Source organism: Pempheris klunzingeri, chromosome 12 (assembly GCF_042242105.1).
Source record: "Pempheris klunzingeri isolate RE-2024b chromosome 12, fPemKlu1.hap1, whole genome shotgun sequence".
NCBI lineage: Eukaryota > Metazoa > Chordata > Actinopteri > Acropomatiformes > Pempheridae > Pempheris > Pempheris klunzingeri.
In genome coordinates, this window is record NC_092023.1 from 18,996,491 (window position 1) to 19,020,044 (window position 23,554).

Below are 23,554 nucleotides of genomic sequence, written 5' to 3' on the forward strand. Positions count from 1 at the left end.
TAAAAAACTTTCTAATTATGCACCAGTTACAAAGGTTTATTAGTTGTTATCAATTAGTGTGTGTCCCAGTGGCTCTGTGAGGCTGTATGCAGAGATGTGCTTTGAGCTGTAAATGCTAACATTGGCATGCTAACATACTTACACTGACAATGCCAACATGTTGTTGTTTATCAGGTATAATGCTTACCATGTTCACAATGATAGTTTAACATGCTAGCTTTTGCTAATTAGCAATAAGCACAAAGTACAGCTGAGGTAGATGAGAATATCATTAGTTTTTCAAGTGTTTGGTCATAAAGAAAACTCAGACTGATTACAATGTTGACATGTTGTCAGAGGATCACCAAAGTTATCACAATTCATCCCGACAGGGACATGAATGTCTGTACCAAATTTCATGGCAAGCCATCCATTAGATGCTGAGGCATTAACCACAAATGAAAATCTCATGATGCCACTAGGAAAAAGTAGGATTCCTCCTCTGGGAACCATGAATGTCTACACAAAATTTGCCGGTGGCTTAAAGGAAAAGTCAGGGAATTGCTCAAGATTTTAGAATTCATTTTATGGGGACCATGAATATCTATACGCCTGCTTTTCACTCCTTTCACACCTTTACTATTTCACTCTGGACCAAAGTGGTGGAAAGACCAACATACACCAACATTTCTATGGTTAACAATCATCTACTAGTGCTTCATAGGTCTGATAGACGTCCAAAGAGCATAAAGAACAAGCTCTGGATTACCAGGTTGTGAAATACCTGCCTGGGTGGTGTTTATCCTCTCTATTTGGCAATGCAGGTAATGCTGTACAACTAATAAACCCATTATAAAGGGTACCTTATCACGGAGAGGTACCCATGCTAATACTGAATTGCACCTCTTTGAAATAATGAAATACATTTAAGATGACGCATTTCTAGTAGGAGGATAGATTCGTACAAGGACTGTTGTTAAAGGGCACTTCCTTCAGTGCATGTGTATGTGTATTGAACTTTCAGATAAAGGCACAGAAACATTAGAAGCAGTGCGGCCCATCTCTATGCTCATTAAACCAAGGAAAAAGACAAATAAAACAGTGTTTTATGCATACTGAGTTTGCATATTCTCCCTTTATGACAAAGTCTTGATTAAAAGTTTAAAAGTTACCAATACTGCTATATAATTAATATGGTATTTAAGATTGAGCATACAATGATGCTGTAAATATTATATTTGTTTTAGTAAAGCACCAAGTACTTGAGCCTGATTTTCACCTAGTGTATGTGGATCCAAAGTCTTCATTAAAACAAACAATTGGCTTTGCAAATATGCTCTCTGAGCCTTTGCGTTGTATCTGAACTCATGCTTATCCTACTTGGCCAAAACCCATTTTAATGAATTTCAATATGAAAAATGTTTCAAGGGTAACAGAGATAGTGATCTTGATTTTGCACCACTATTTTTCCATTGTAAGTATTCTGCCTACTATTACTAAAGCTATTCAAAAGCACTGTTAAAATCAATAAACCTGACTCAGCAACAAGGATGGCTGCCAGGCACCCACGGTGAATCAAAGGTTAGTGTACTTACACAAATGTTTGGAAAAGTGTGAGTGATCTGTGAGACAGCGCACTCTCATTTCACTCTCCTGGATGTCTTCTGATCCACTGCCATCATGAACCTAAAGCTCCTCTTCTTTTGCCTCTTCTTAGCGGTGCTTCTCATACCTGCTGAAGTATGTATTCACTGTATATCTTATACAGCAATTATTGTGTAGCAAAAACGCAAATGTACGGGCTCTTATTCACAATGTTGCAGTGTTTTATAATGCATTTTGCTGTGAATAAAAAGCAGAAGAGCTTGTCACTTTTATGTTGAACTGTCAGAAATATCAACAAAATTCTGCTAAGAAACTGCACATTATTTGTTATTTTTATGACTTTTATGCGTTGCTGTCAAATTATTATTCAGCTGAAACATAAAAAGCACAAAAAACATCATCATGGCCGCCACCATCATGAGCATCAGAGACCTGGGCATCATCATCATGGCAAAATGAGAGGAAAATTTAGGGACATAATTGAAGGTAAGTGCTTCATTTTATTCCTTTTGTAACATAAATAGAAGAATAACTGTCACTGAGCATCCTGCAAGTTCTCACAGTGCTTCTCTGTGAACAATCACCCTGCTAAACCTGACATGTGTGCAAGGAAGACAACAATGATTTATATCTAACTAATGGAAAATATTGTTTTAGACATCTTCTTCGCAATCATAGAGGGAGGTGGTGATGATGAAGATGAGGATGACCAAAGTACAGGTTTAGACTGGCTTTTTGAACTTCATGAGTCAGAAGGTGAGAGAGCTAGCACTCAGGTACTCTGTCACACTGTCCAATCTGTGTGGTGCCGCATTTTCTCCTATTGGCATAACAGGTTACATTACACTGGTGTGTATGAATCTAAACTTAACTTTTTTCATTTCACAGGCCAATGCAACCCAAACCCTTGCTTAAACAATGGCGAGTGTAGGGAGAAAGGCGGGAAATTCAAATGTGATTGTCCCGCACCTTACAGGGGAAAGAGATGCGAGAGAGGTTTGAAAAAAAGTCCTATTTCCCATGCTGTCGCTGGACTGCAGACTGGTCATATATAGAATATAGTATTCATCCTCTTGTGTTACCATCTCAGGTCCAAAACACTGTAGGAGAGGTGTATGTGGGCGTGGTGAATGTGTGCTGACTTCCAGTCCCCCATTCTATGAGTGCAAATGCAAGGAGCCCTTCCAGCCTCCAAACTGCAGAAGTTGTAAGTATTGTATCGTTAAGTTGTAAGAGTATTTCTTTGTCTAAACCAAACAGAATACCTCCTTTCCACAAGTTTCTACAGTTCCTGAGACTAGCTTTCATTGTTTCACTGTTTTTTTCTCCAAAGATTCACTATGCGAGCCTAATCCATGTAGGAATGGTGGGAAATGCATCAAGGACGGTAATGACTTTGACTGTGAGTGCCCTCTGGGGTACAGAGGACGCTTCTGCCATGTTGGTAAATAAACATTATTGCCTTCCTTTTTCCTGTCCAATACATGCTTCATAACAACTTGGATACTGACTGAGTGTGGCATATGTCTTAGGCCCAGATGACTGCTATGTGGATGATGGAGAGTCATATCGTGGCACTGTGAGTGAGACAGATGATGGTGATGAATGCCTCTACTGGAACTCTCACTTCATCCTAGAGCAAGGGGTAGATCCGTTCAATTCCTTCGAGGACGAAGATGGACTTGGCCCTCACAACTTCTGCAGGTCAGAGGAAAATAAAGTCAAATAGCAGAGGACATCTACAAGAGGACGCTCACTCATGTATTTTCTCTGACACAGAAACCCAGACGGAGACGCGATGCCCTGGTGTTTCTTCAGAAGAGGCCGCAAGTTGCTGTGGGACTTCTGCGATGTGATAGAGTGTCCTGAGCCGACAGGTCAGCTTCAAAGCTTCAGACAACTGTCTGATTGTGAGTGTGGTTAGCAAAAGCAGTTATCATTTTCTATTTTCTTCTTATGTGCATTTTCAGGTGCTGCGCCAACTGAAATTGCCCCTACAGACCAAGATCCCACTGCTTCCAAACCCCAACCTACAAAACCTACAGAACCTATCAAACCCACAGAAGCTACAGCAGCCACCGTGCCAACACCTACGAAAATCCCAACGACAGAGAAACCCAGCCAGGCTCCTTCTCCTGCACCCACTGATGTTTCTCTCACCCCCAATGCCACCACCCCTCTGCAACAGTTCTCCACCTGTGGGAAGCCTCAGCCAAAAATGCATATTACCCGAATCTTTGGGGGCCTTAAGGTCCCTCCTGCGGCAATACCGTGGCAGGTGTCCTTGCAAGTGAGACCACCGAACTCCAAGCAGGCTTTTAGACACACATGTGGAGGAGTTCTCATTGAGAGCTGCTGGGTACTGACAGCTGGACACTGCATGTAAGCACCATCATCAATCTGAAAAAAGAAACACGCTGGCGGATTATGGAATGGGCTTTATCTGTATTGAATTGTGTGTTTGTGCTTGAACAGTGAACAAGGAAAGGAGATGCAGGCGGTTATGGGAGGTCTGTCGCTGGATGCGGAGGGACCCACAACGCAAACCATAAAAGTTGAGGAGGCTATTGTACATGAGAACTACAAGGAGACCCCTGTAGCTGTTTACAATGACATAGGTGATCCATGTAACTCATTTCATATGAAATAAGAAGCGATATTATCAACAATATTAGAATTTAACATCTAAATCAAAGATCTTATTGTCACAGCGTCTTGCCTGTGTATCTTGTTCTAACTAAGGATGGGATGTGAGAGTTTCTACCAATTAGGGAGAGAGTCATATAATACCATTTAACATGACATGATTGATGAAATGTGCATTACTGGTTGCCCATGAAGTAAACTCTACAGATAGTAAAATTTAGATTTAATGAAACTGTGACGTGAAATAGAAAAAATAAGTACTTTTTTGTTTCTTTGTTGACTTTTTTGTGACTTTTATCCAAACTGCATTTTCAAAGCCTTGTTGAGGCTGAGTGGCACCAATGGAGTCTGCGCCAATGAGACCCAGTTTGTGAAGACAGCCTGTCTGCCCGATGCCCAACTGCCTGATATGACGCAATGTAAAATTTCTGGATGGGGCGCCACTGAGGAATGTAAGGCCACTTCAACATTTTTATTCATATCCTCTGGTTTATTTTAAATGCACTCCAGAGTTGAATGTTTTCATAGTTTAAAGGACCCTGTTAACCTTGGATCCTTATTTTCATAAAACCACTGAAACTTGCCACAACTTTTTTTATTATAACTTTGTTGCATTTGTTGTTTTATTTTGTAAAATCCATTTTTCCACCACATTTCTGCAGCTCGGTATGGTTCCAACCACCTGCTGGAGGCCAATGTATTGCTAATCAGCCAGAAAAAGTGCTCTGATCGCAGTGTTTATGGCAAAGTCATAAATATTACTATGTTCTGTGCCGGCTATCTGCAGGGAGGTGTGGATTCCTGCCAGGTTAGTGGTGAAAACTTGCCAGTTAAGTGCATGCTACCATTCTGCATGACTAGTTTATATGAGGTACATTCTTATTGGTGTGCAGCAGTGCATTTGCTATCTGGTCAGCTGTTTGCGCTTGTTTCAGGGTGACTCTGGAGGACCGCTGACTTGTAAGCAGAACGATACCAATGTTGTTTATGGTTTGGTGAGCTGGGGAGACCAATGTGGAAAGAAGAACAAGCCTGGGGTCTATACACGGGTCACTCACTTCCTGAACTGGATCAAATCAAAGACTGAAGCTGCATCTGAAGCAACTTCTATTACTCAGCAACATGCAATCTGAGGTTATGTATACAGAAAGTCTTACTCGTCACGATTTAGTTGTTTGTGCAGTTGTATCTGGTATTTTGCTTTTTTTTGTGGTCTACAACATCATTTTAAATGTTAATTCTACTCAGTATAACCCTCTTAAATAAACTGACAAAGTATTTTATCAAATTATGTTGTCATTGAGTAAAGGTGCATTGTCATTTCATTTTAATGTGATTTTACCTGTTACACGTGGCCTAGAACAGAAAAACACATGAAATCTACAGTACACATAAATGTCATATTTCCTTGGTTTCCCCCTGAAGCTTCACTCTTATTCAAGCTTAAATCAATCCAAAATGATGTGTGTGCAAGAGAGAAAAGCACAGTACATTTAAAATGTGACCGCCCTGAGGCCTTTAAGGGAAAAAGAGTCATATTTTCTTATTAATCCATCACACACAGAAACAGAAATTATACCATAACTGTAGTAGGATTGGAGATGAATGTAAGAAAAAAACTTTTAACAATAAGCAGATATATCATTATTCTTGGGGTCTAATGTGTTAGCAATTGCACAGCCTGAACAGTTATGGTCCTAAAGTACTGACAGGATGTTGACGCCATGCTGATGATGATAAATGCTTCTTCTTACTGTTAAATCAATCCTGAGTTCCTCTTTATGCTGTTACAGTTTACTGTATGTCTTTCTTATGACAGACTCATGCCAGGTCAAAGAAAACAGAGAGGCAGGTGGATTTGGGTTTTCAAACTGCACTCTCTTCAGACAGTGAGTGAGTTAAGTGTGCTGTGCTCTGTAGAAATACAGTGTCACCATTAATGTTATTGGCCCACTGGGTATTGTTTTGCTGCAGGGTAAACTAACACTGCAGGCCACTAATATGTGAGAATGAAAGCGCACATGTCGTCCATGGTCTGATGAGCCGAGGGGACAGTTGTATGAAGAACAAGCCAGTAGTTTATACACGGGTCATTTACTTCCTGAACTAAATCAAGTCAAACATGAGAGCTGCTAAGCCACTGAGCAAATAGATCACCACAGAACAAAAGTGCTGTTTGAAGATGCACCCGATACCATTTAACGAAATATTTCCTGTACATGACAACTGCAGACAATGAAAAGTTAATGTAGAAACATCTACACGACTACAGACTACAGACCAAACTAAAAGATTTAAAGTATCTCTTCCTACCTATACTTCCTCCTTGAGTGCTTTTTATAAAGCATCAACATTATAGGACAGCAATAATATCAGTGCACAACACTACAATGTTTAAGCCTTGCTGAAATGTTTGTTCATCATCTATCTCAGGTCTAGCTATAACTCAAAGACAGAGGTAGGTGAGTTCCTTGATCATAGCATGCAAATATGGAATAAACATGGAAAAATGTTAGTGAAGAAACGTGTGATCAGTTAATAGTTGTTCACAATGTCATTCAAGGTTGTCCTCTAGGTTTACTCTTTACCCTCATTTGTGCTAACGTGCCAGTCCCAGGGTTCCTTAATCCAGAACAAGGTAAGGGGCTGCCTGTTCAGTCCATTCACATCAATGCATGGGTTTAACATAGGGTAGAGGGGCTCTGTGCAGCGCACACGGAAAGAGTGAAGCAGGGTCATAGCATCAGCATCATAGAATGACAGCTCCCCCTTCTGGAAATTTACCAGTATGCCCAGCTTTCTGACTCTCTTGCCCACTGACAGCTGCTCCTCCTGGGTGTCATGACATGCCAGGTACTGTCCATCTCCATGGTAGATGCACCAGGATGTGTCGTTCACACCCAGGCTGGAGGAACTCTGACATGGACCATCTTTTTTATGAACTGGCCCGGTGGTTACACCTATTAGCCAGTAAGGTTTGTCCTGGACAATGACCTCCCAATAGTGCCGGCCAGTAGTAAAACTCTCCTGAGCCAGGACACTGTACTGGGAGTCATACGGCTGAGGGCTCAGAGCTTCAGTGACAGGCTGCCGTCTCCAGTACACTTGTTTCTTGTCCTGGGATATTTCCAGTTTTGGATGAGCTGATTTGGAGTCCAGAGCAGGAGAGCTTAGATCTGTAAATAAAAAAAATCTGCATTCAGTACACAACTACTGAGATAATGGGGGTTGAGTTTAGATTGCAAAAGATTGGACAATATACTAACATGACCACATTCGTGGAAAGTGCTGGGACAGAGCCACTGAGAGGTCATCCACCAGCCTCTCTACTGTTTGCAGCTTCTCAGTGCCACACAGATCTTTGTCTACTGCCTGGATTGGCGCCAAATCCAAAGGATCACTACAATAACAACTGAAAACCATTACAAGGCAAAAAAAATCATACCAAAAGAGGGCAGTTATGATAGAAAATAGTGACATTATACTCACCAAAGATTCTGTGCTGTGATTTGCTGTTGAAAATAACCAGGCCATAAAATAAACATATTGCAATCGCAGAAAACATTTTTGCCGACTTCCACGAGACCACAGTTGCACAATATTAGGTACCATTAATCTACCTGTAGGAACGTCAGATGATTCGTTTCTTGGAGGAGTGATTTGCTGGCAGCTCTGAGGCTGTCTATCTCTTTGATCTGAGCCTCCATGATGCCCCTCTGGGCCTCAAGCCACTCTGTCATGTATGTCTCCTCTGCGTCTATAATCTGCATCATCAGACGCTCATCGCCATCCAGCACAACATGGATCCTGCTGTACTTGTCTGAGACTCTCTCTCTTAAATCTGCGGCAGACCTCTAGGAAACCAAAATAAAAATCATCATTTAAATACATACAAGAGGGGATTCTGTGAGTATCAACATAGATGATTAAAAGCTGGTATTTCACACTGACTGTACCACTGTTTGTGTATACAGTGACTCCAAGTCCTTTATAGCATGTTCTGCTTCAGCTCTTCTCTTCAGCAACTGGTTCATGGTGGTCTGTAATTTGCTCTAAAGACAGAAATACAACAGGCCTAGACAAAATGAATACCCTGACAGAGAAATAAAAAAATAAATCATCATATTTGCAAGAAAATAAAACACACTGAGCGGTAATAAAACAATACTGTTATACACCTTGAAGTCTGCACAGGCCTCGTGAAGTTGAAACGCTTTGTGGTTCTTGTGCACGCCAACCAGGACACATAAACAGCACACAGGGACCCTTTCCTCCATACAGAAGAGCTTGAGCTCATCACGGTGCTCCCTGCACTTCAGAGACAGCACATCCCCCGTCACCTCCACAACTGTGTGCTCCCTCAGAGCAGACCTCTGCTGGTGCAGCAGGGCGTGAGCCTGGCACAGTGAGGCATCACATGTCAGACAGGTCTTTACGGCCACCGATGGCGTCTCTATGCAGTGGTCACAGCGGATAGTTGAAGATGATGCGGTTGGCCTGCTCAGTGTTGTTCTCAGTGGATCTGCTTTTGTTGGCCTGTTTGTGGCAAAGTCCTTTACCTTGGTCTGGAGGCTGGTGTTTATCACCAAAGTGAGGCTGGACGGCAGGAATATCTGACACTCTGGACAGAAGAAAAGACCCTCATCTGGCCCATCTGTTTCCCAGACAGCCTGGATGCACGTGAGACAGAAGTTGTGTCTGCATGGCAGTGTCACGGGATCTGTGAAGAGGTCCTGGCAGACGGGACACTTCAAAGTTTCCTCAACAGTCCCCATAGCTCCTCTCGCACCTGTTATGGCAGCTCAGTGAGCACTGTGTTCATGGTCCTCCAGCTCATGAATGTTTTACAGGTCTCTCTTGGCATGCACACGCCACTCAAGTACCTCAGTGTCAAATTACCAGATGAGATGACATCTTCCTATAGCTGTTTCAAGCCAGTGACTCACATACAATGGAATGGCACATTTCCAACAAACTGGATTAAGTGTATTAAATTACCAATTAATTGTCCTAAATGCATTGCCATGTAAAACTGAATCAAACAAAATTCCTTGTAGTGTGGAAGGTCACTTATTAGAACACTTATTGACAAAATAATCTTAACTTAGTGTCCGTTTACTATCTTTTTCAGGACTTTCAACCACCGCTCAAGGTCTTCATCAGCAAATGGAGTATAACTGTAGGACATTTTGTATAGTTGGAGGAAAATTACTGTAGGATATTTTGTACAAAATAATCTTAACTCAGGGTTGTTAATTTGATAGTTAAAACTGTTAAACAGATCAACATTCAGCTTTACGGTTTGTTATTAATATGTTCCCATTTTATTAACAAATATTATGAAAGAGAATTGATGACATTTCACTCCATTTAAATGTATTCTCAGAGATGTCTATTTTAACTTTTTGAGGGTAGTTGTGTTCAAGTTATAACTGAATCAATATTTTCATTATAAAACATGAATATCATATATATACCAAATATTAATAATTTGCATTTGTTGTGCTATTTATGACAGGCTATCTATAATTATTTGCATTTAGATATTTACATTATTGTTCTTAACAAGCTGAAACTAAATCTCAAATGTGAATTGCAGTGTTGTATATTTTTACCCTCCATCCTTGCATGTACTTCCCAAAGCTACACAAGTGCCCGCCCATCAAAGTACTATTTTCTACGTACGTAAAGATTGATTTAGAGTAGTTGCGTAAGTCCAATTCTCGCCACATGAAAGTATCCAGATATTTTACGTAGACGACGTTCGTGCATAGTTCGGTTACGGCACCTCCCGACCAGCGTGGGCTGTGGATGTGGCAGCAAGGCACCGCCAGTGAGGCTGACTACGTGTCTCCTGCAGCGCGCTCGTAGGAGTAGTTGTGGTCGGTTTCCTGAATTCCCACATTGTCAGGTAAGGAGTCATTTTACACAACTTTTCCTGTGTCCATTTGGTCGAAAATAGCCGCTAAGCTAAGCAGTGAGGGAGCTCACAATGCTAGCTAATGCTAGCTAACGTCAGCTAGCCCCAGGTACGTTTTCACAGTGTTAGCAGCTGTCTCTCAGCCTTATTAACTCACTTACAAAGTTCGGCTACTTCACATTATGCTAGTTTGAACAAGCCACGGTCCCTGAATTTTTTTTACGCTGGCAAATGTTTCTAAGCTAACTAACTAATTCAAACAACATCATCTTCACTGGGTCACTGTGTCAAGTTCAGTACCAACACAGTGCTGATAACCTCATGGCACAAGATACAAAGTGTGTGTGTGTGTGTCTAGTCAGGCTAAAATAATGTTTAAATGAACACTGATGCTATGATATTTGAGTTTTACATTTGAAGCCTTAATGCAAACCTTAGAGTCTGTGCATGGTATTCAGAAGCTGCTTATCTCAGATGAGTTTGTTGCACTGTTAAAGTAACCTGGCACTGCTTTGTGTGTTCATCACAGCTGTGTCCAGTGCCAGTGCCATGTTTACCAGGCTGGCCTTGTGCTCTCGCCTGCCATCCAGACTCCGGCAGTGCAATGTCTCCATCAGAGCGCTTTCCCAGGGAAAATGTAAGTAACCAGCTGACTTCTTTTTGTCAAACCTTAAGGGAACACTGGTCTCACTATCTCTTTGATGTGTATGCTATAGGACGCTTTGGTGCATGCTGATGTGAAAATGTGACTTTGTTATTGTCTGCAGTCTCGCTGCCACGTCCCCATGGGAAATCTTTTGCCCACCGCAGTGAGTTAAAGCAGGCCAAACGCATTGTAGTGAAGCTGGGGAGTGCTGTGGTGACACGGGGAGATGAGTGCGGCCTGGCACTGGGACGCCTGGCTTCAATAGTAGAGCAGGTAACGCCACATTAATATTGTTGATACAGGTGAGAGTGAAGTGTGGGCTCAGTTAAGACTTAAAAAGTGATCTTGGCTCTGAATGAACTTGAATGTTACAGTCTCCGTGTGTCCTTTCAGGTTGCCGTGCTGCAGAATCAAGGCAGGGAGATGATGATTGTCACCAGTGGCGCTGTGGCGTTTGGGAAGCAGAGACTGAGACATGAGATCCTGTTGTCTCAGAGTGTCAGACAAGCCTTGCATTCTGGACAGAACCAACTCAAAGACATGGTGAATAATAATTCACGCCCGTCATCGAGAAACGCTTCATTATCAGATGAACATTTGTTGAATTTTGTTCACAGTATTGTTAACTTTAGTGAAATCTGTCGTTTGAAATCTCTTTGTTTTTCAGTCAGTTCCAGTTTTGGAAGCAAGGGCATGTGCAGCTGCTGGACAGAGTGGTCTAATGGCGTTGTATGAAGCTATGTTCACCCAGTACAGCACCTGCACTGCACAGGTATGTACACTTTTCTCACATAATAAACCACTGAGATCAAAGGAGCTTAATATACTTAATTCTCTACATTTATGTTCGCTTCTGCAGATTTTGGTCACCAACCTGGATTTTCATGACGAGCAGAAGCGTCGAAACCTTAACAGCACCCTCCATGAACTGCTGCGGATGAATATAGTTCCTATCATCAACACCAACGATGCTGTTGTTCCGCCCCCTGTTCCCAACAGTGACCTGCAGGGGGTAAATGTGGGTATTCTATTATGGCCATGCAGGGAATGCTACATGTGGCCCCGAATTGTGATGGTGGATTGCTTAAAGTGTCTCTATAGGACATGCAGAGTGTTAATATAGCATTAAATCACTATTTGCTGTGTAAAAATACAACAGAGAATGAAGCCACACTCCCTCTGTGTCCGTTGTAATGTGAGCGTCTGTGTCCTTTGTCTTGGTTGTTGTTACGGCCGCCTGTGCATGCTCTCATGCCTTTAAAACATGCATAAAAGATGCTTGTTTCTGTTCGTTTACACTTCCTTCCTCACTAGCATAACTTCTTGGATGCATGATTTTAATTTTAATGACTGCTACAAATGCTCTCCACTAATTCAGTATGGGGATAATAGTGGTCATATTTTCTGCCGTGTTACTGTGCACAGACCTGCTCATGTTATCTCCTTTGGAAAGAAACATGTTGTTGCAGCTGAATGGGTCTTAGAGGCTTTTGTTGCATGGCAGCAGTTGATAAGCTGTTACTCTACAGTATAATGTAATATAGAGCTATTTTCCTTTGGGCTTAATGACATTTCTGTTTGCATTTCAGGTAATCAGCATCAAAGATAATGATAGCCTGGCTGCACGACTGGCTGTTGAAATGAAAGCAGACCTTCTTATTGCCCTGTCTGATGTTGAAGGTACAGAAATAACTAATATAATGAATCATTATGATTTACTTTGCATGTCTGCGTTAACACTAGTTATCTTTATATGTTAATACATTTTTACCATTCTTCCTTTTAATCTGTCACTTGTTAGTTAGCTTTATAAACATGTAATGCTTAATTGCTGAAATCAGGAATCAAAATTATTTTTACTAGCATTAATTAATCAACTCATCATTTCAGTAATAATGTGCTGTCACTGTATCACTTTTATTCATGACCATCTTATTTTTTGCTGCTTAATTGCGGTATACTCTCTGGCCTCTGTGTCAGGTTTTTCTTGATCAAAAGATGCATCAATGTTCTGTGAAGGTTTAAAAGGGGGAAAAAATCTATTCCACAGGCCTATACGACAGTCCCCCAGGAACAGATGATGCTAAGCTCATTGATATATTCTATCCTGGAGACCAGCAATCAATCACGTACGGCACAAAGTCCAGAGTTGGCATCGGCGGCATGGAAGCCAAGGTCAGCATGACGGCGAATGTTTTATCTCAAAGCGTAAACAGGACTGAGTTGGTCGAATGATGAAATAAATGATACGTTCCACTCATGTTGTCTGAATCAGGTGAAAGCAGCCCTCTGGGCTCTGCAGGGTGGGACGTCTGTGGTCATTGCCAACGGCACGCATCCTAAAGTCACAGGCCACGTCATCACAGACATTGTGGAAGGGAAGAAAGTTGGCACCTTCTTCTCTGAAGTGAAGCCTGCAGGTAGTGGATGAAACCATCAGGGAAAAATAGTGTATGCATGTGTTGAGTTTGTGTTCTTATATTTGCTGTGTGTAATATTGCCAACACCAGGTCCGACTGTGGAGCAGCAGACAGAGATGGCCCGGCATGCAGGCAGGACTCTGGCAGCCCTGCACCCCGAACAGGTGAGTTTCTTGCTCTGTCAGTGTGGTCTGGCAAACTGAAGTGAGGTTTTAAAATGCCATAGTGTATGAGGATGATTTCTTAAATTGTTTTTAGGATTGATTGCAGTTGAATGAATTCATTTGAATTTGAATTTGAATGACATGTTTTGCAATTTTATCAGTGACATTTTAAGATTTAATTAAGCAAGTTTTGATTTAGGTCATCTTCAGGCTAGCTAAATACAGTATATTCACCTCATATCATTAATTTGAACGACAATATTACAATAGGGAGAGAGCATCTCTTGGTTAGCGATTGACAAACAATAAATGAAAATCGTTTTCACAACAGGATGCAAGAGGTTACAAAACTCAGGTGTGTGTATGTTTGTCTCTCCAGAGAGGGGAGATCATCTGCTGTCTTTCTGAGCTGCTTACAGAGAAGAAAGAGGAGATTCTTAGAGCCAACAAGAGAGACATGGAGTTAGCAACAGCATCAGGTATGGATCACCTTAGTCCACAGCTGCATACAAACGCCATCATTTGCTAGTGGTTATTACTCATCTGTAGCACTTTCAGAGAAGGTAGACTGATCTTTAATTGGATGAGCAATGTTCTCATCCCTGCTCTTAAAAACGCCTCTGCTTGCTCAAAGCAAAAAGATTTACATGGATCTATAGAGGAGTAGCACATCGTCTGTGTTTATTGTTTATTCCGTTTCCTCCTAGGCCGATTCTCCCAGCCTCTGATCAACCGCCTAAGTCTGTCAACTGCAAAGCTCAACAGCCTTGCCATTGGCCTCCGTCAGCTTGCTGTGTCCTCCAAGGATAGCGTAGGCCGGGTGCTGAGGAGGACCAAGGTGGCCAACAACCTAGAGCTGGAACAGATCACTGTCCCCATCGGTGTCCTCCTGGTCATCTTTGAATCACGTCCCGATTGTCTCCCACAGGTCTGTCAACCCCGACGCTCGGCCTGTAGGCTTAATGAACATTGGCTGCTGGTCTGGGAGACTTTTTACATGTTTGTCACTGAAAGTTAAACTGACTTTTTCATGTATTTAATATTGTGTTCCAGGTGTCAGCTCTCGCTATAGCCAGTGGAAATGCTTTGCTACTAAAGGGGGGCAAAGAAGCATCCAACACCAATAAAATTCTACATCAACTCACTCAGGAGGCACTCTCCATTCATGGAGTGGGAGATGCCATTCAGCTGGTAAAACTGAAAGCACTGTGTTAACTTGCGTTGCATGATTACAATTTAAACTCATATTCTATAATGTGCTGAAATTGACCTCATCATGCAGGTAAGCACACGTGAAGAAGTTGAGGATCTGTGCCGACTAGACAAGTTGATCGACCTGATCATTCCAAGGGGATCGTCCCAGCTGGTCAGAGACATACAAAGGGCAGCTAAGGGTATTCCCGTACTGGGCCACAGCGAGGGCGTCTGTCACGTCTATGTAGACAATGAGGCCAGCATTGACAAAGCTATCGATGTTGGTATGTAGTTCCTGTGTGTAGCTGCTTTGATCCATTTCACATATGGGTTGTAATTTATATGTTATAGAAGTTTTCATATTTCATCTAATAACTGACCTAGCAGTTTTAATTGATGTGTTGCACTAGCAGTGGCTATTAACTTGTTGGGGTAACAGAACGGCTGAATTAATACACATGTGCTAACTTATGTTTCGCTGCAGTCAGAGACTCTAAATGCGACTACCCTGCGGCCTGCAATGCCATGGAGACCCTCCTCATTCACAGAGATTTGCTGCGAACTCCTATATTTGACCAGATCATTGATATGCTGAGAATAGAACATGTAAGAAACATGCACAACACTTCATAATTGGGTATCACATGCAGCATTACAATGTACAGAAGATTTGAGCTCCAGAGACAAACTTTATGGAGTTTTGCACTTAATTCAGCTCAGCAAAGTAAAATAGTTTAGTAAACTTTTAATTATGTCATTGCTCTGTAAATCATTGTGCTATTACTTTCTCTCAGGTGAAGATCCATGCAGGTCCCCGGTTCGCATCCTACTTGACTTTCAGCCCATCCGAGGTGAAGTCTCTGAGGACAGAGTATGGAGATCTGGAGTGCTGCATCGAGGTGGTGGACAGCATGCAGGACGCTGTGGACCACATCCACAAATACGGCAGCTCCCACACTGATGTCATTGTTACAGAAAATGAAGAGACAGCTGAGCAGTTTCTGCAGCAGGTGGACAGCGCTTGTGTATTTTGGAACTCCAGCTCTCGGTTTGCTGATGGCTACCGCTTTGGCCTAGGTATGTACATCGTCAGGCACAGTTTTACTTTTTAATGCTTTATGAAAATATACATCCCTCTGTAAAATTATCTACTACTGTCTTGAAAATGGGGCAGAAGAGTTGATCTCACTTTTTTTGCAGGAGCTGAGGTTGGCATCAGTACAGCTCGGATACATGCCAGGGGTCCAGTGGGTTTGGAGGGACTTCTGACCACCAAATGGGTCCTTCGAGGGCACGGGCACACTGTGGCTGACTTCTCTGAGCAAGGCAGTATGACGTACCTTCATGAAAACATCCCTGTCCCCCAGGGGAGCTTTAGTTAGGCACCCAACCAAAGTCCTGTCAACAGTAGTCAAGATATCTGATGTCTACAGAGTTTATTCAAAAGTTTGTGACTGTGAGTAGCACTTAAACTTTTTAGCTGCTGCTTCATCACCTGTATAAATCCACTATGTTGGAGCAAAACGGAACAGAGGCTACTTCTACTGGACAACTAAGTTCCTGGTTTTGTGAATCAACCTGTGAATCAGTCTTTATATTGATCTCCTAAAACAATGACTAATTGTTACATGGGAGAAAGATATCATGGGAAAAAAATATAATAATAGTTACGTCTATGTGACAGTGTGATAACACTGAGACATAAGTATACACAGACAAAGCTCTTTCCTCTGTACGGTCATTTTTGTGGCAGCAGAAAAAAAGAGATCATTTGCCCCCGCTGTGATTTTCTAACTTATTTTTCTACATACAAACTCTCCCTCTGTCTTCTTGTAATTTAGTGCAAGTGTCGCAGGATCTTGGTTCAGATGTTATTTTGCTGTTCCTCCTCTTTGCACAGATGATTTAATAAATATGCTGTACAGTTCTTTACTCATGATGTTGTGTTTTATCTGTCACAAACTTGATACTGAAAAATCTGCATCATAATGGTGTACGAATGCATTTAGTGTATTGTCTCTTAAGATATTACACAGTTTAATGAGGGTAAATGTGAGTTTTTAAATATTTGGACAGACTATGTTCTACTCTAAATATTCGCTCTTGGACTTATTTGCGAGGGAAACATAAAATCACTCATTTCAGTACTGCGCAGTTATCTAAGATACTTGTAAAAAATAAAAAAAAGAAAAGAAAAAAGACAAAACATAGTGGTTAATTTCGTTCCTCAAGATTCATACATTTTAAGCAAACACATCAAGCGTCGAGATAGCAGAGGGACTGGATCTCAAATGTCCCACCCGTCATTAACGCAGCAGTAGTGACGTGTTGGGTGTGGGCGGGGCTTGACGTCCAGCAGGACTTGCCCAGACACCGGGTTCACTCAGCTGTCATCTGCCCCGACATTAGCCCAAGATGGCAGGAAACAAGTCTTATACTATAGTAGAATATTTCGGTGGGGATGACGGTTACCGCTGTGGTTACTGTAAAAATGAAAAGGGGAACTTTTCTCATGGTAAGTGTCCAGCTAATTGAAGTAGCGAAGAAACCTAGCTAGTCTGTATTGCTGAAGTGGCCTATGCTAACAACCTAGCTCCGTCTATTTGCTGGAGTAGCATTAACCGGACAAACCGGCCAGAGGGCTAGCTAATGTTAGCACTGTAATCCTAATGTCAGAAAATTGTAGTTAGTTATATGTGCTGTAACTTTACCTAAACTGAAAGACCAGTACACTCTGCAGAGTAGCCAAGTAGTTAGCCTTCACTTAACGCTCTTTGAGTAGTGTTTATGTTAGTACTCAGTTTTTAGCCCTTAGCATCTAAAAGCCAAACTCATTCATCGTGGGAGACAAACCAAGAACCAGAATGTCACAGAATAAAGTGAGCCAAGATGATTAAGGAAGATTGGGCTGGTGTTATTAAATCACTATTCAGTTGGGAAATTGTGTTTTTCTCAAGTCTAACGCTGTAGCATTCTCATCTTAGCAGTAAAGTTGTTAACATCCACACTAGCATCAAGCTAACCAGCAAACAGACGGTAGCCGGTCAGGGAGCCAAGGCAGCTACCCTCCCAAGCACAAGTACAGCTGTCTCTCTCAAATTTGGTCTGTCAGTGCCGTGATCCAGGAGTTAAAGGCCTTTTCATGTCATGTAAAACCTCATGCAGAAATGTAGCGTGGTCAGTAAGAGCAGCCAATGTAGATTTTAACATAAGCTCAGTGGAGTGCTGCAACAGCATAAACATGAGCCTAAATATGAGACATGTATTTCACAACATGCTGTAACAGAGGATGGTGTGCTTACTACATGCACTGTATCCACTGTCAACAAACTATGCAGCTTTGTTACTGTTGCAGTGTTACCTGAGTTAATTATTAGTGGTACAGTTAATGACTTAAGGATTTTTACCCTGATTTAGTGGTTAAAGTGCATACTGGAGTGTTTTTAGCCTCTCTGTCTGGCTCCAGTGAAAATCCTCTCCCCCGATCCAGCTGTGATCGGTGGACAAGGATCACTTCCAAGTGAACCCTGATATGTAATGTAATGTAAATAAACAGAAGGATACAAAAACATTCAGTGGATCGAGCATTTAATTAAACCAGTTTATGTGAATACTTTCTCTTAAATTTCACAATGCCACCTCTTGTTACTTAGTGTACCACTTCAAATACCTAATCATAAATGAAAGGGAACAAGAAAATATCATGGTTTACACATGTATTTGTCGGGAAGTTTTTTTTCAACCACATAACTTTGCAGATAAAAAAAAAGGTGTTTTTGACATTTGCTTATCAGTGGGGAAACTAGTAAAAATCAGCGATAGCTCCAACACTATATTTGTGAGTCTTGTGTCTTGGATAGCTACAAACCAGGAAGACAGTTCTCCACTTGCTGCTTGCTACATAACTGTTTCCCTCATGAAAAGTAAGGGGAGCTTCATATATTTGGTTATTTCCAGATGGAGTTTCATTAGCCCACAAGAATTGTGCAGTCCTTCCATGAGTCTGCTCTGATGGGAAGTGTGACACACATTCACACCATCATGTGCCATGAAATCATAGAAACATTCTCTTGAAAGAGGAAGTAAACAACTGAGCAGAGCTGAAAGGGTACTAAAAGATGCTGTACTGCATGTTGTGTTGAGAGAGCCATTTAAAGGCAACTGGGGTGAATGTAACTCAGCATTTTTAGTTCTGACTTTGATACAGATCTGTAAAAAACTGTGTAAGAAGATGGGAAGGGATTTTCTGTGTGGGAAAGAATAGTATCAGTCAGTGGGGGTGAGAGAGGTTGAGTGATTGGCCTGTTCAGAGCCTGCAGACGAGAGCTGCTGTCTAAACTAAGATAAGAGTGGTAATCTGGACATGTTACATCATGTGGGCATGACAGGTTCCGTGGAGGAAGGAATATTTTCTATCCTGTGTAATTCTCGTAAGTGGCAGTAAGTGTGTTAAAAGGCTCCTGCTGTGGATACAGGTTAAATGAAAGTGCACTAGACTTACAACCGCAGAAGTGAACCTATTATTTCAGGCCACTGAGGTTCAGTTAATTATCTTTCAGGCTGTCCTGATTTGTTCTTCCTCTATAATTTCTCATGTTATATATATATATATATATATATTTTACCATAGTTATTGTATTGTCCTGGGAAGACATATTTCTGTCTTTATTATGCAGTCAAACAGAATCATTTTTAGAGAAAAATTTCCACAATGCAATCAGAAAAATTATTTGACCGCAAAACTATTGACACTGCAATTGAAAAATGTTTCATTGGAAGTAAACAAATTTGTGATTAAAACATTTATTGATGCTAATCCAAAAGTTGGGCCGGCTGTGGCAAAGAGGTAGAAAGGGTCGTCCATCAACTAGAAGCCCAATCATGCACCTGAAGCATAGCTTCAGTGTGTGAATGTGTGTGAATGGGTGAATGAGGATGTAATGTAAAAGTTCTTTGAGTGGTCAAAATGACTAGAAAGGTGCAGTACAAATACAGGCCATTTACAGACCATTTAAGTTTTGTTTGTATAATTTTCCCAAAGCAGGTGCTCAGTAAGATAATGTTTTCCTCTATGTGATTGGCGGAGGGATGTTATCAGCAGTGTTGTTGCATGCAAAGCAAATACGACCCCACGCTACAGAGGACAACATCTGCCCCCCTCTCTGTTACTGTGTACGTCACGCCTCAGTGGAGGCTGGAAAATGGATCAGGTGTGGAGACGATCCTATCGTGCCATGCTGATTGCAGCTGTTCACATGGTGTAATGATGCTCACATGGCGTGATTCATTTGTACCCTAGAGCTAAAACTTTTTTAAACTTCTGATTTCCTGCTCAGCATGCCTTTGAAAGTTTTCAGGATGGCGTCACCTGATATGAAAGGGTTTAATGTGTTGTACTTTATTTATCATCCATGCAGAGCCTACTCACTTCTAACAACTGTACTAAAATCAGTATCCCGTATCAGTATCCGAACATACTCAAATTCATGTGTCATCCTGGAAGCACTGTAGTTTCTGAGGTCATGAGAATTTTGGGACATACAATTGGGGTCACAGGACAGAAACCCCTGAGAGATTACTCTCTAAATGTGCGATGAGTCCATAAGTTAGTGGTGTTTAAACATAAGTCTGCAAGGATCTTAAATTATCCATCTGTGCTCTGTATTTTCTTGGGTTGACTTCAGTCTTATTCATTGCCAGTGTTCTCACTGGTAAATACAAGAAGGTCTCTTTTCCTCATGTAAGAGCTGTTTTTCTTTTGTCTTCTGTGAGATTCTAAGTCTTCAATTGGAGGATAGCAGCGGTTTAAACCTTCAAAATTGCTCATAAAATAACCTATTTTATTACTGACGTGTTATAATTGTGGTGGTCCTGTAATAATAATATCTGTCCCTCACAGAACCCCAGTTTTTTAAAAAAAGAAACCGTGCAGTCTTGCTCTTGTATCTGCATGTCTTAGAACTGGCTCCAGTCATTTACTGCTTCAGTGCTGTTATGTGGCGCCGTTGGATCACACTGTGCCGTCCCCTTGTCTCTGTGGACTCTGGCTAAACATCACTCTCCTGGGACATTCATACTCCATTGCAACCTTAGTGTGTGCTGTGCGAATTGGGATGCTCTGAATTCCCTCGGTTGTTTTTGATGTAAACTGTTAGAGGTCTTGTTATAGAGACTTAGCTTTTGCTGTGTGTATGTATGCAGACTGTGTATATGTTTGCAGAGGAGAAGGTCAGGGGTTGAGACTGGGAGCTCAGATCTTAAGACCTCAGTTCTGGGAAGTGGGATTCAAGCTTCTGCGGATACAAATAATAAATTTATATGTTACCACTGGGGGCATAAAGCACTGTGGGAATGTTCTTTGGGGAATGCAAAAATGTGGACCAGACTCTGTAAACAGCTTCTTGACAAACCTCTCCTTACTTATACATGTGTCCTAATTCAGATTTAAAAAATGCCTATAATTGTCTCATTGATGCTCTAATTGAGCTTTATTTATTCAATTGTGAAAAGAGCCTTGTTAATTCACGATACTCTTCTGCCTGCTGCCAATGCAAGTTCATTCTAGTTAGACATTAGACAGGATGCTCTGATGGATGTTTCTTTCCATATCAAACGTATTTCATAAAATCATACGAAATTTCAAAATGTTTCACGTTTTGTGTTTTATTGCAGGAATGTGGTCTCACACTATGACTGTACAGGACTACCAAGACCTCATAGACCGAGGATGGAGAAGGTGAGGCGCTGTCTTCTGCCGTCCAGCATTCCCTGCTCACATATGGACCTTTTTGACTTTTATCAATAAGATATTTCAATAAATGTCATTTTGTCTATTTCAAATTATTTGTAATGTATTTAAGTAAAAGTTACCCATTCTCTTCTTTTCAGAAGTGGGAAATATGTCTATAAGCCCACAATGAACAAGACATGCTGTCCACAGTACACCATCAGGTAGTGATGTTTTACCTTTTCCTGTGATTAATGCAAAACATTCATTGATTGATACATTAAATCACCAATTAAATATTTTTTATAATAGCAGAAGTACATACAAACATATATGCTGTTCCAACCAAACCTTTAACTTTGTGCTCTCTGTCAAGATGTCATGCAATGAAATTCCAGCCTTCCAAGTCCCACAAGAAAATCCTGAAGAAGATGAGCAAATTCATTTCCAAAGGGGAATTACCAAAAGGACAGGATGGTGAGAATATGTTCAATTTTTTGTAATAGTTATTAATGCACGTGTATTGCCTGATACACGTGCATGAAAACAAATGTAAAAGTCTTCTCTATTGGGCCGTTAGGCTGCATATGCTTTACAGTTAGAGATGGGCACAAAGTCAAAACACTATCCGCAGTGTGGCTCTCTTGCACACATTATCTGGTGAAAGCTAAAGTTGATTTTGTGCCTTGCAGGGGAGCCAATGGACTCGGTGTGTGAAGAGGCAGGTCCACGGGAGCCGAGTAAAGTTTGTCACTCAGAAGTGAAGTGTAGTGCTATCACAGACATTCATAAGGAAGAAGAAGAGTGTCCCGCTATTACAGAAATTCAGAAGGAGGCAGCGGATGCAGCAACTACCAGCTCAGAAACCTCAAGAAAGGATCCCGTGTCTGTCCCGGATGGGAGAACAGCAGCCACAGCTCCTAAACCAGGTGAGACTTCTCATTCCCCTCCACATGGCTGCCAATACTCATCAGAAATCACTCAAGTGTTTTTGTTCATTTAACCAGCAGCTTGTCTTTTTATCTTAAAGGACATGCTAAACTTCTGCTGGTTCAAAAAGTTGTTTGCTCCTGTTTTCTATTTTATTATTTATTTTAGATGTCAGTGGGGATGAGTTCAAAATGAGCTACGCCAGCTTTCATGATATATTCATCACTATGATATTACTACAATGGATAAAGCACCATGCCTTGCCAGAGGGTGTCACTGTTCACCTTGTGATAGAGTCCACTGTGTAGCAACTTGGTGAATGAGGCTGGTATTTCTTTTTGTGTTTTCAGGAGTGCGTCTTGTTTGGGCTTACCTTTCATGTTTTCTTCCTTACTCTTCAGCACAGGATATCCTCACTGCCAATTCATAGTAATGAATAAATAACACTCATAGTGAAGAGACAATAAACTCCTATTAAACACAGGAAGCAGCACTTCTAATAACTGATCATGTTTCAGGCCTCAACCACTTTTTTTCCCCTCTTAAACATATAAAGAGAGCAGGCCCCATACTCATTAATCAAAAGGCAAGGACACTGGAGAAGGAAGGCTTGGTATTGGCACAGGTCGATCCAGATGCAGACATAAACATACAGAGAAAACTTTGAACGGTGCCAGTGTTCTTCTGCTCTCGCACCTGTGTCAGCACCACACTTTCTCAGACTGTCAGAAATAACAAGCCTTTTCAGGAGGCTAGCAAAGAGGAAGCAAAGGAGGATTTACAATGTTGAGCTAGTGGTTCTCCACTCCCCCCTGATTCACCTCCAACAGAAAACACCTGGACGTATCTTTTCCGTAGCTTTACGACTGGAGTGCTTTATAGCTTTGGGCAGGTTCCAGTTCTAGCTTGACAAAACATGGCTCCCCATGTGCCATATAGCATAGGCAAAGTCACAGGTAAACATATATAGAAGTACATGCAGTATGAAATATTGTGTTTCACAAAGCTGTGCTTTGGTATGCGTTATCACAAGCAGTGAGACTTGCATATATATATATATATATATATATATATATATTTATTCCATTAAGTCATTTATGAAGTCAGTAGACAGTGTTGCTATAAATTCCAGAGAGCTAGTCATCACTGAAATGTAAGCTGAAACTGTCTTGACTGCTCTAAAGGGACATATTCCAGTGTTTTAAGTATGCATAGTTAACAGAAAGTGGTACACAGTACAGTTTGCCTGAACACACATCCTATAGAATGACACGGCATACCAGCATGTTAATATTATAACTGCTGCTCACAGATAACAGCATT

General features: G+C 41.3%; 4 protein-coding genes across 7 annotated transcripts in view; 3 read left to right on the forward strand and 1 right to left on the reverse strand.

The window, feature by feature from the left end:
- The first annotated feature begins 1,659 nt into the window (after nucleotides 1-1,659).
- LOC139211320 (hyaluronan-binding protein 2-like) lies at nucleotides 1,660-5,363 on the forward strand. The gene is made up of 13 exons (XM_070841610.1): nucleotides 1,660-1,719; nucleotides 1,956-2,070; nucleotides 2,242-2,340; nucleotides 2,473-2,580; nucleotides 2,675-2,791; nucleotides 2,918-3,028; nucleotides 3,117-3,288; nucleotides 3,364-3,461; nucleotides 3,555-3,966; nucleotides 4,060-4,202; nucleotides 4,548-4,682; nucleotides 4,893-5,038; nucleotides 5,166-5,363. Exons 1-13 carry the CDS (start codon nucleotides 1,660-1,662, stop codon nucleotides 5,361-5,363), a joined length of 1,914 nt encoding a protein of 637 aa, XP_070697711.1.
- A 1,444-nt stretch (nucleotides 5,364-6,807) lies between these two features.
- Nucleotides 6,808-9,005, reverse strand: LOC139211321 (tripartite motif-containing protein 14-like). The gene is made up of 6 exons (XM_070841611.1): nucleotides 8,409-9,005; nucleotides 8,187-8,282; nucleotides 7,851-8,084; nucleotides 7,720-7,742; nucleotides 7,497-7,630; nucleotides 6,808-7,406 (listed from the first exon to the last, which is right to left on the reverse strand). Exons 1-6 carry the CDS (start codon nucleotides 9,003-9,005, stop codon nucleotides 6,808-6,810), a joined length of 1,683 nt encoding a protein of 560 aa, XP_070697712.1.
- A 1,030-nt stretch (nucleotides 9,006-10,035) lies between these two features.
- On the forward strand, nucleotides 10,036-16,485 carry LOC139210617 (delta-1-pyrroline-5-carboxylate synthase-like). The gene is made up of 17 exons (XM_070840688.1): nucleotides 10,036-10,141; nucleotides 10,680-10,787; nucleotides 10,918-11,069; nucleotides 11,190-11,339; nucleotides 11,464-11,568; nucleotides 11,656-11,814; nucleotides 12,386-12,476; nucleotides 12,847-12,971; nucleotides 13,072-13,216; nucleotides 13,307-13,380; nucleotides 13,760-13,859; nucleotides 14,088-14,308; nucleotides 14,434-14,571; nucleotides 14,663-14,858; nucleotides 15,059-15,180; nucleotides 15,369-15,651; nucleotides 15,775-16,485. Exons 2-17 carry the CDS (start codon nucleotides 10,700-10,702, stop codon nucleotides 15,954-15,956), a joined length of 2,331 nt encoding a protein of 776 aa, XP_070696789.1. The 5' UTR covers nucleotides 10,036-10,141; nucleotides 10,680-10,699; the 3' UTR covers nucleotides 15,957-16,485.
- A 469-nt stretch (nucleotides 16,486-16,954) lies between these two features.
- Nucleotides 16,955-23,554, forward strand: part of LOC139210675 (arginyl-tRNA--protein transferase 1) — a 51,153-nt gene continuing 44,553 nt past the window's right edge. For all 4 annotated transcript variants that reach the window (XM_070840775.1, XM_070840772.1, XM_070840773.1 and 1 more), the window contains exons 1-5: nucleotides 16,955-17,089; nucleotides 21,247-21,310; nucleotides 21,463-21,525; nucleotides 21,678-21,778; nucleotides 21,994-22,230. In XM_070840775.1, coding sequence (XP_070696876.1) covers nucleotides 16,990-17,089; nucleotides 21,247-21,310; nucleotides 21,463-21,525; nucleotides 21,678-21,778; nucleotides 21,994-22,230 — 565 coding nt within the window. In that variant the 5' untranslated portion in view covers nucleotides 16,955-16,989. The remainder of the gene's footprint in view (nucleotides 17,090-21,246; nucleotides 21,311-21,462; nucleotides 21,526-21,677; nucleotides 21,779-21,993; nucleotides 22,231-23,554) is intronic.

What these genes read in the sequence shown, in the direction of transcription:
- LOC139211320 (XM_070841610.1), top strand. Translation starts at nt 1,660, where the DNA reads ATGAACCTAAAGCTCCTCTTCTTTTGCCTCTTCTTAGCGGTGCTTCTC. An exon ending in TGAACTTCATGAGTCAGAAG is followed by an intron (nt 2,341 to 2,472) that starts GTGAGAGAGCTA and finishes TTCATTTCACAG; the next exon opens with GCCAATGCAACCCAAACCCT. An exon ending in GCCTCCAAACTGCAGAAGTT is followed by an intron (nt 2,792 to 2,917) that starts GTAAGTATTGTA and finishes TTTTCTCCAAAG; the next exon opens with ATTCACTATGCGAGCCTAAT.
- LOC139211321 (XM_070841611.1), bottom strand. Translation starts at nt 9,005, where the DNA reads ATGGGGACTGTTGAGGAAACTTTGAAGTGTCCCGTCTGCCAGGACCTC. An exon ending in ATCATCTGACGTTCCTACAG is followed by an intron (nt 7,743 to 7,850) that starts GTAGATTAATGG and finishes TATTTTCAACAG; the next exon opens with CAAATCACAGCACAGAATCT. An exon ending in CTTTCCACGAATGTGGTCAT is followed by an intron (nt 7,407 to 7,496) that starts GTTAGTATATTG and finishes TTTTATTTACAG; the next exon opens with ATCTAAGCTCTCCTGCTCTG.
- LOC139210617 (XM_070840688.1), top strand. Translation starts at nt 10,700, where the DNA reads ATGTTTACCAGGCTGGCCTTGTGCTCTCGCCTGCCATCCAGACTCCGG. An exon ending in AGAACCAACTCAAAGACATG is followed by an intron (nt 11,340 to 11,463) that starts GTGAATAATAAT and finishes TTTGTTTTTCAG; the next exon opens with TCAGTTCCAGTTTTGGAAGC. An exon ending in GTCCCGATTGTCTCCCACAG is followed by an intron (nt 14,309 to 14,433) that starts GTCTGTCAACCC and finishes ATTGTGTTCCAG; the next exon opens with GTGTCAGCTCTCGCTATAGC.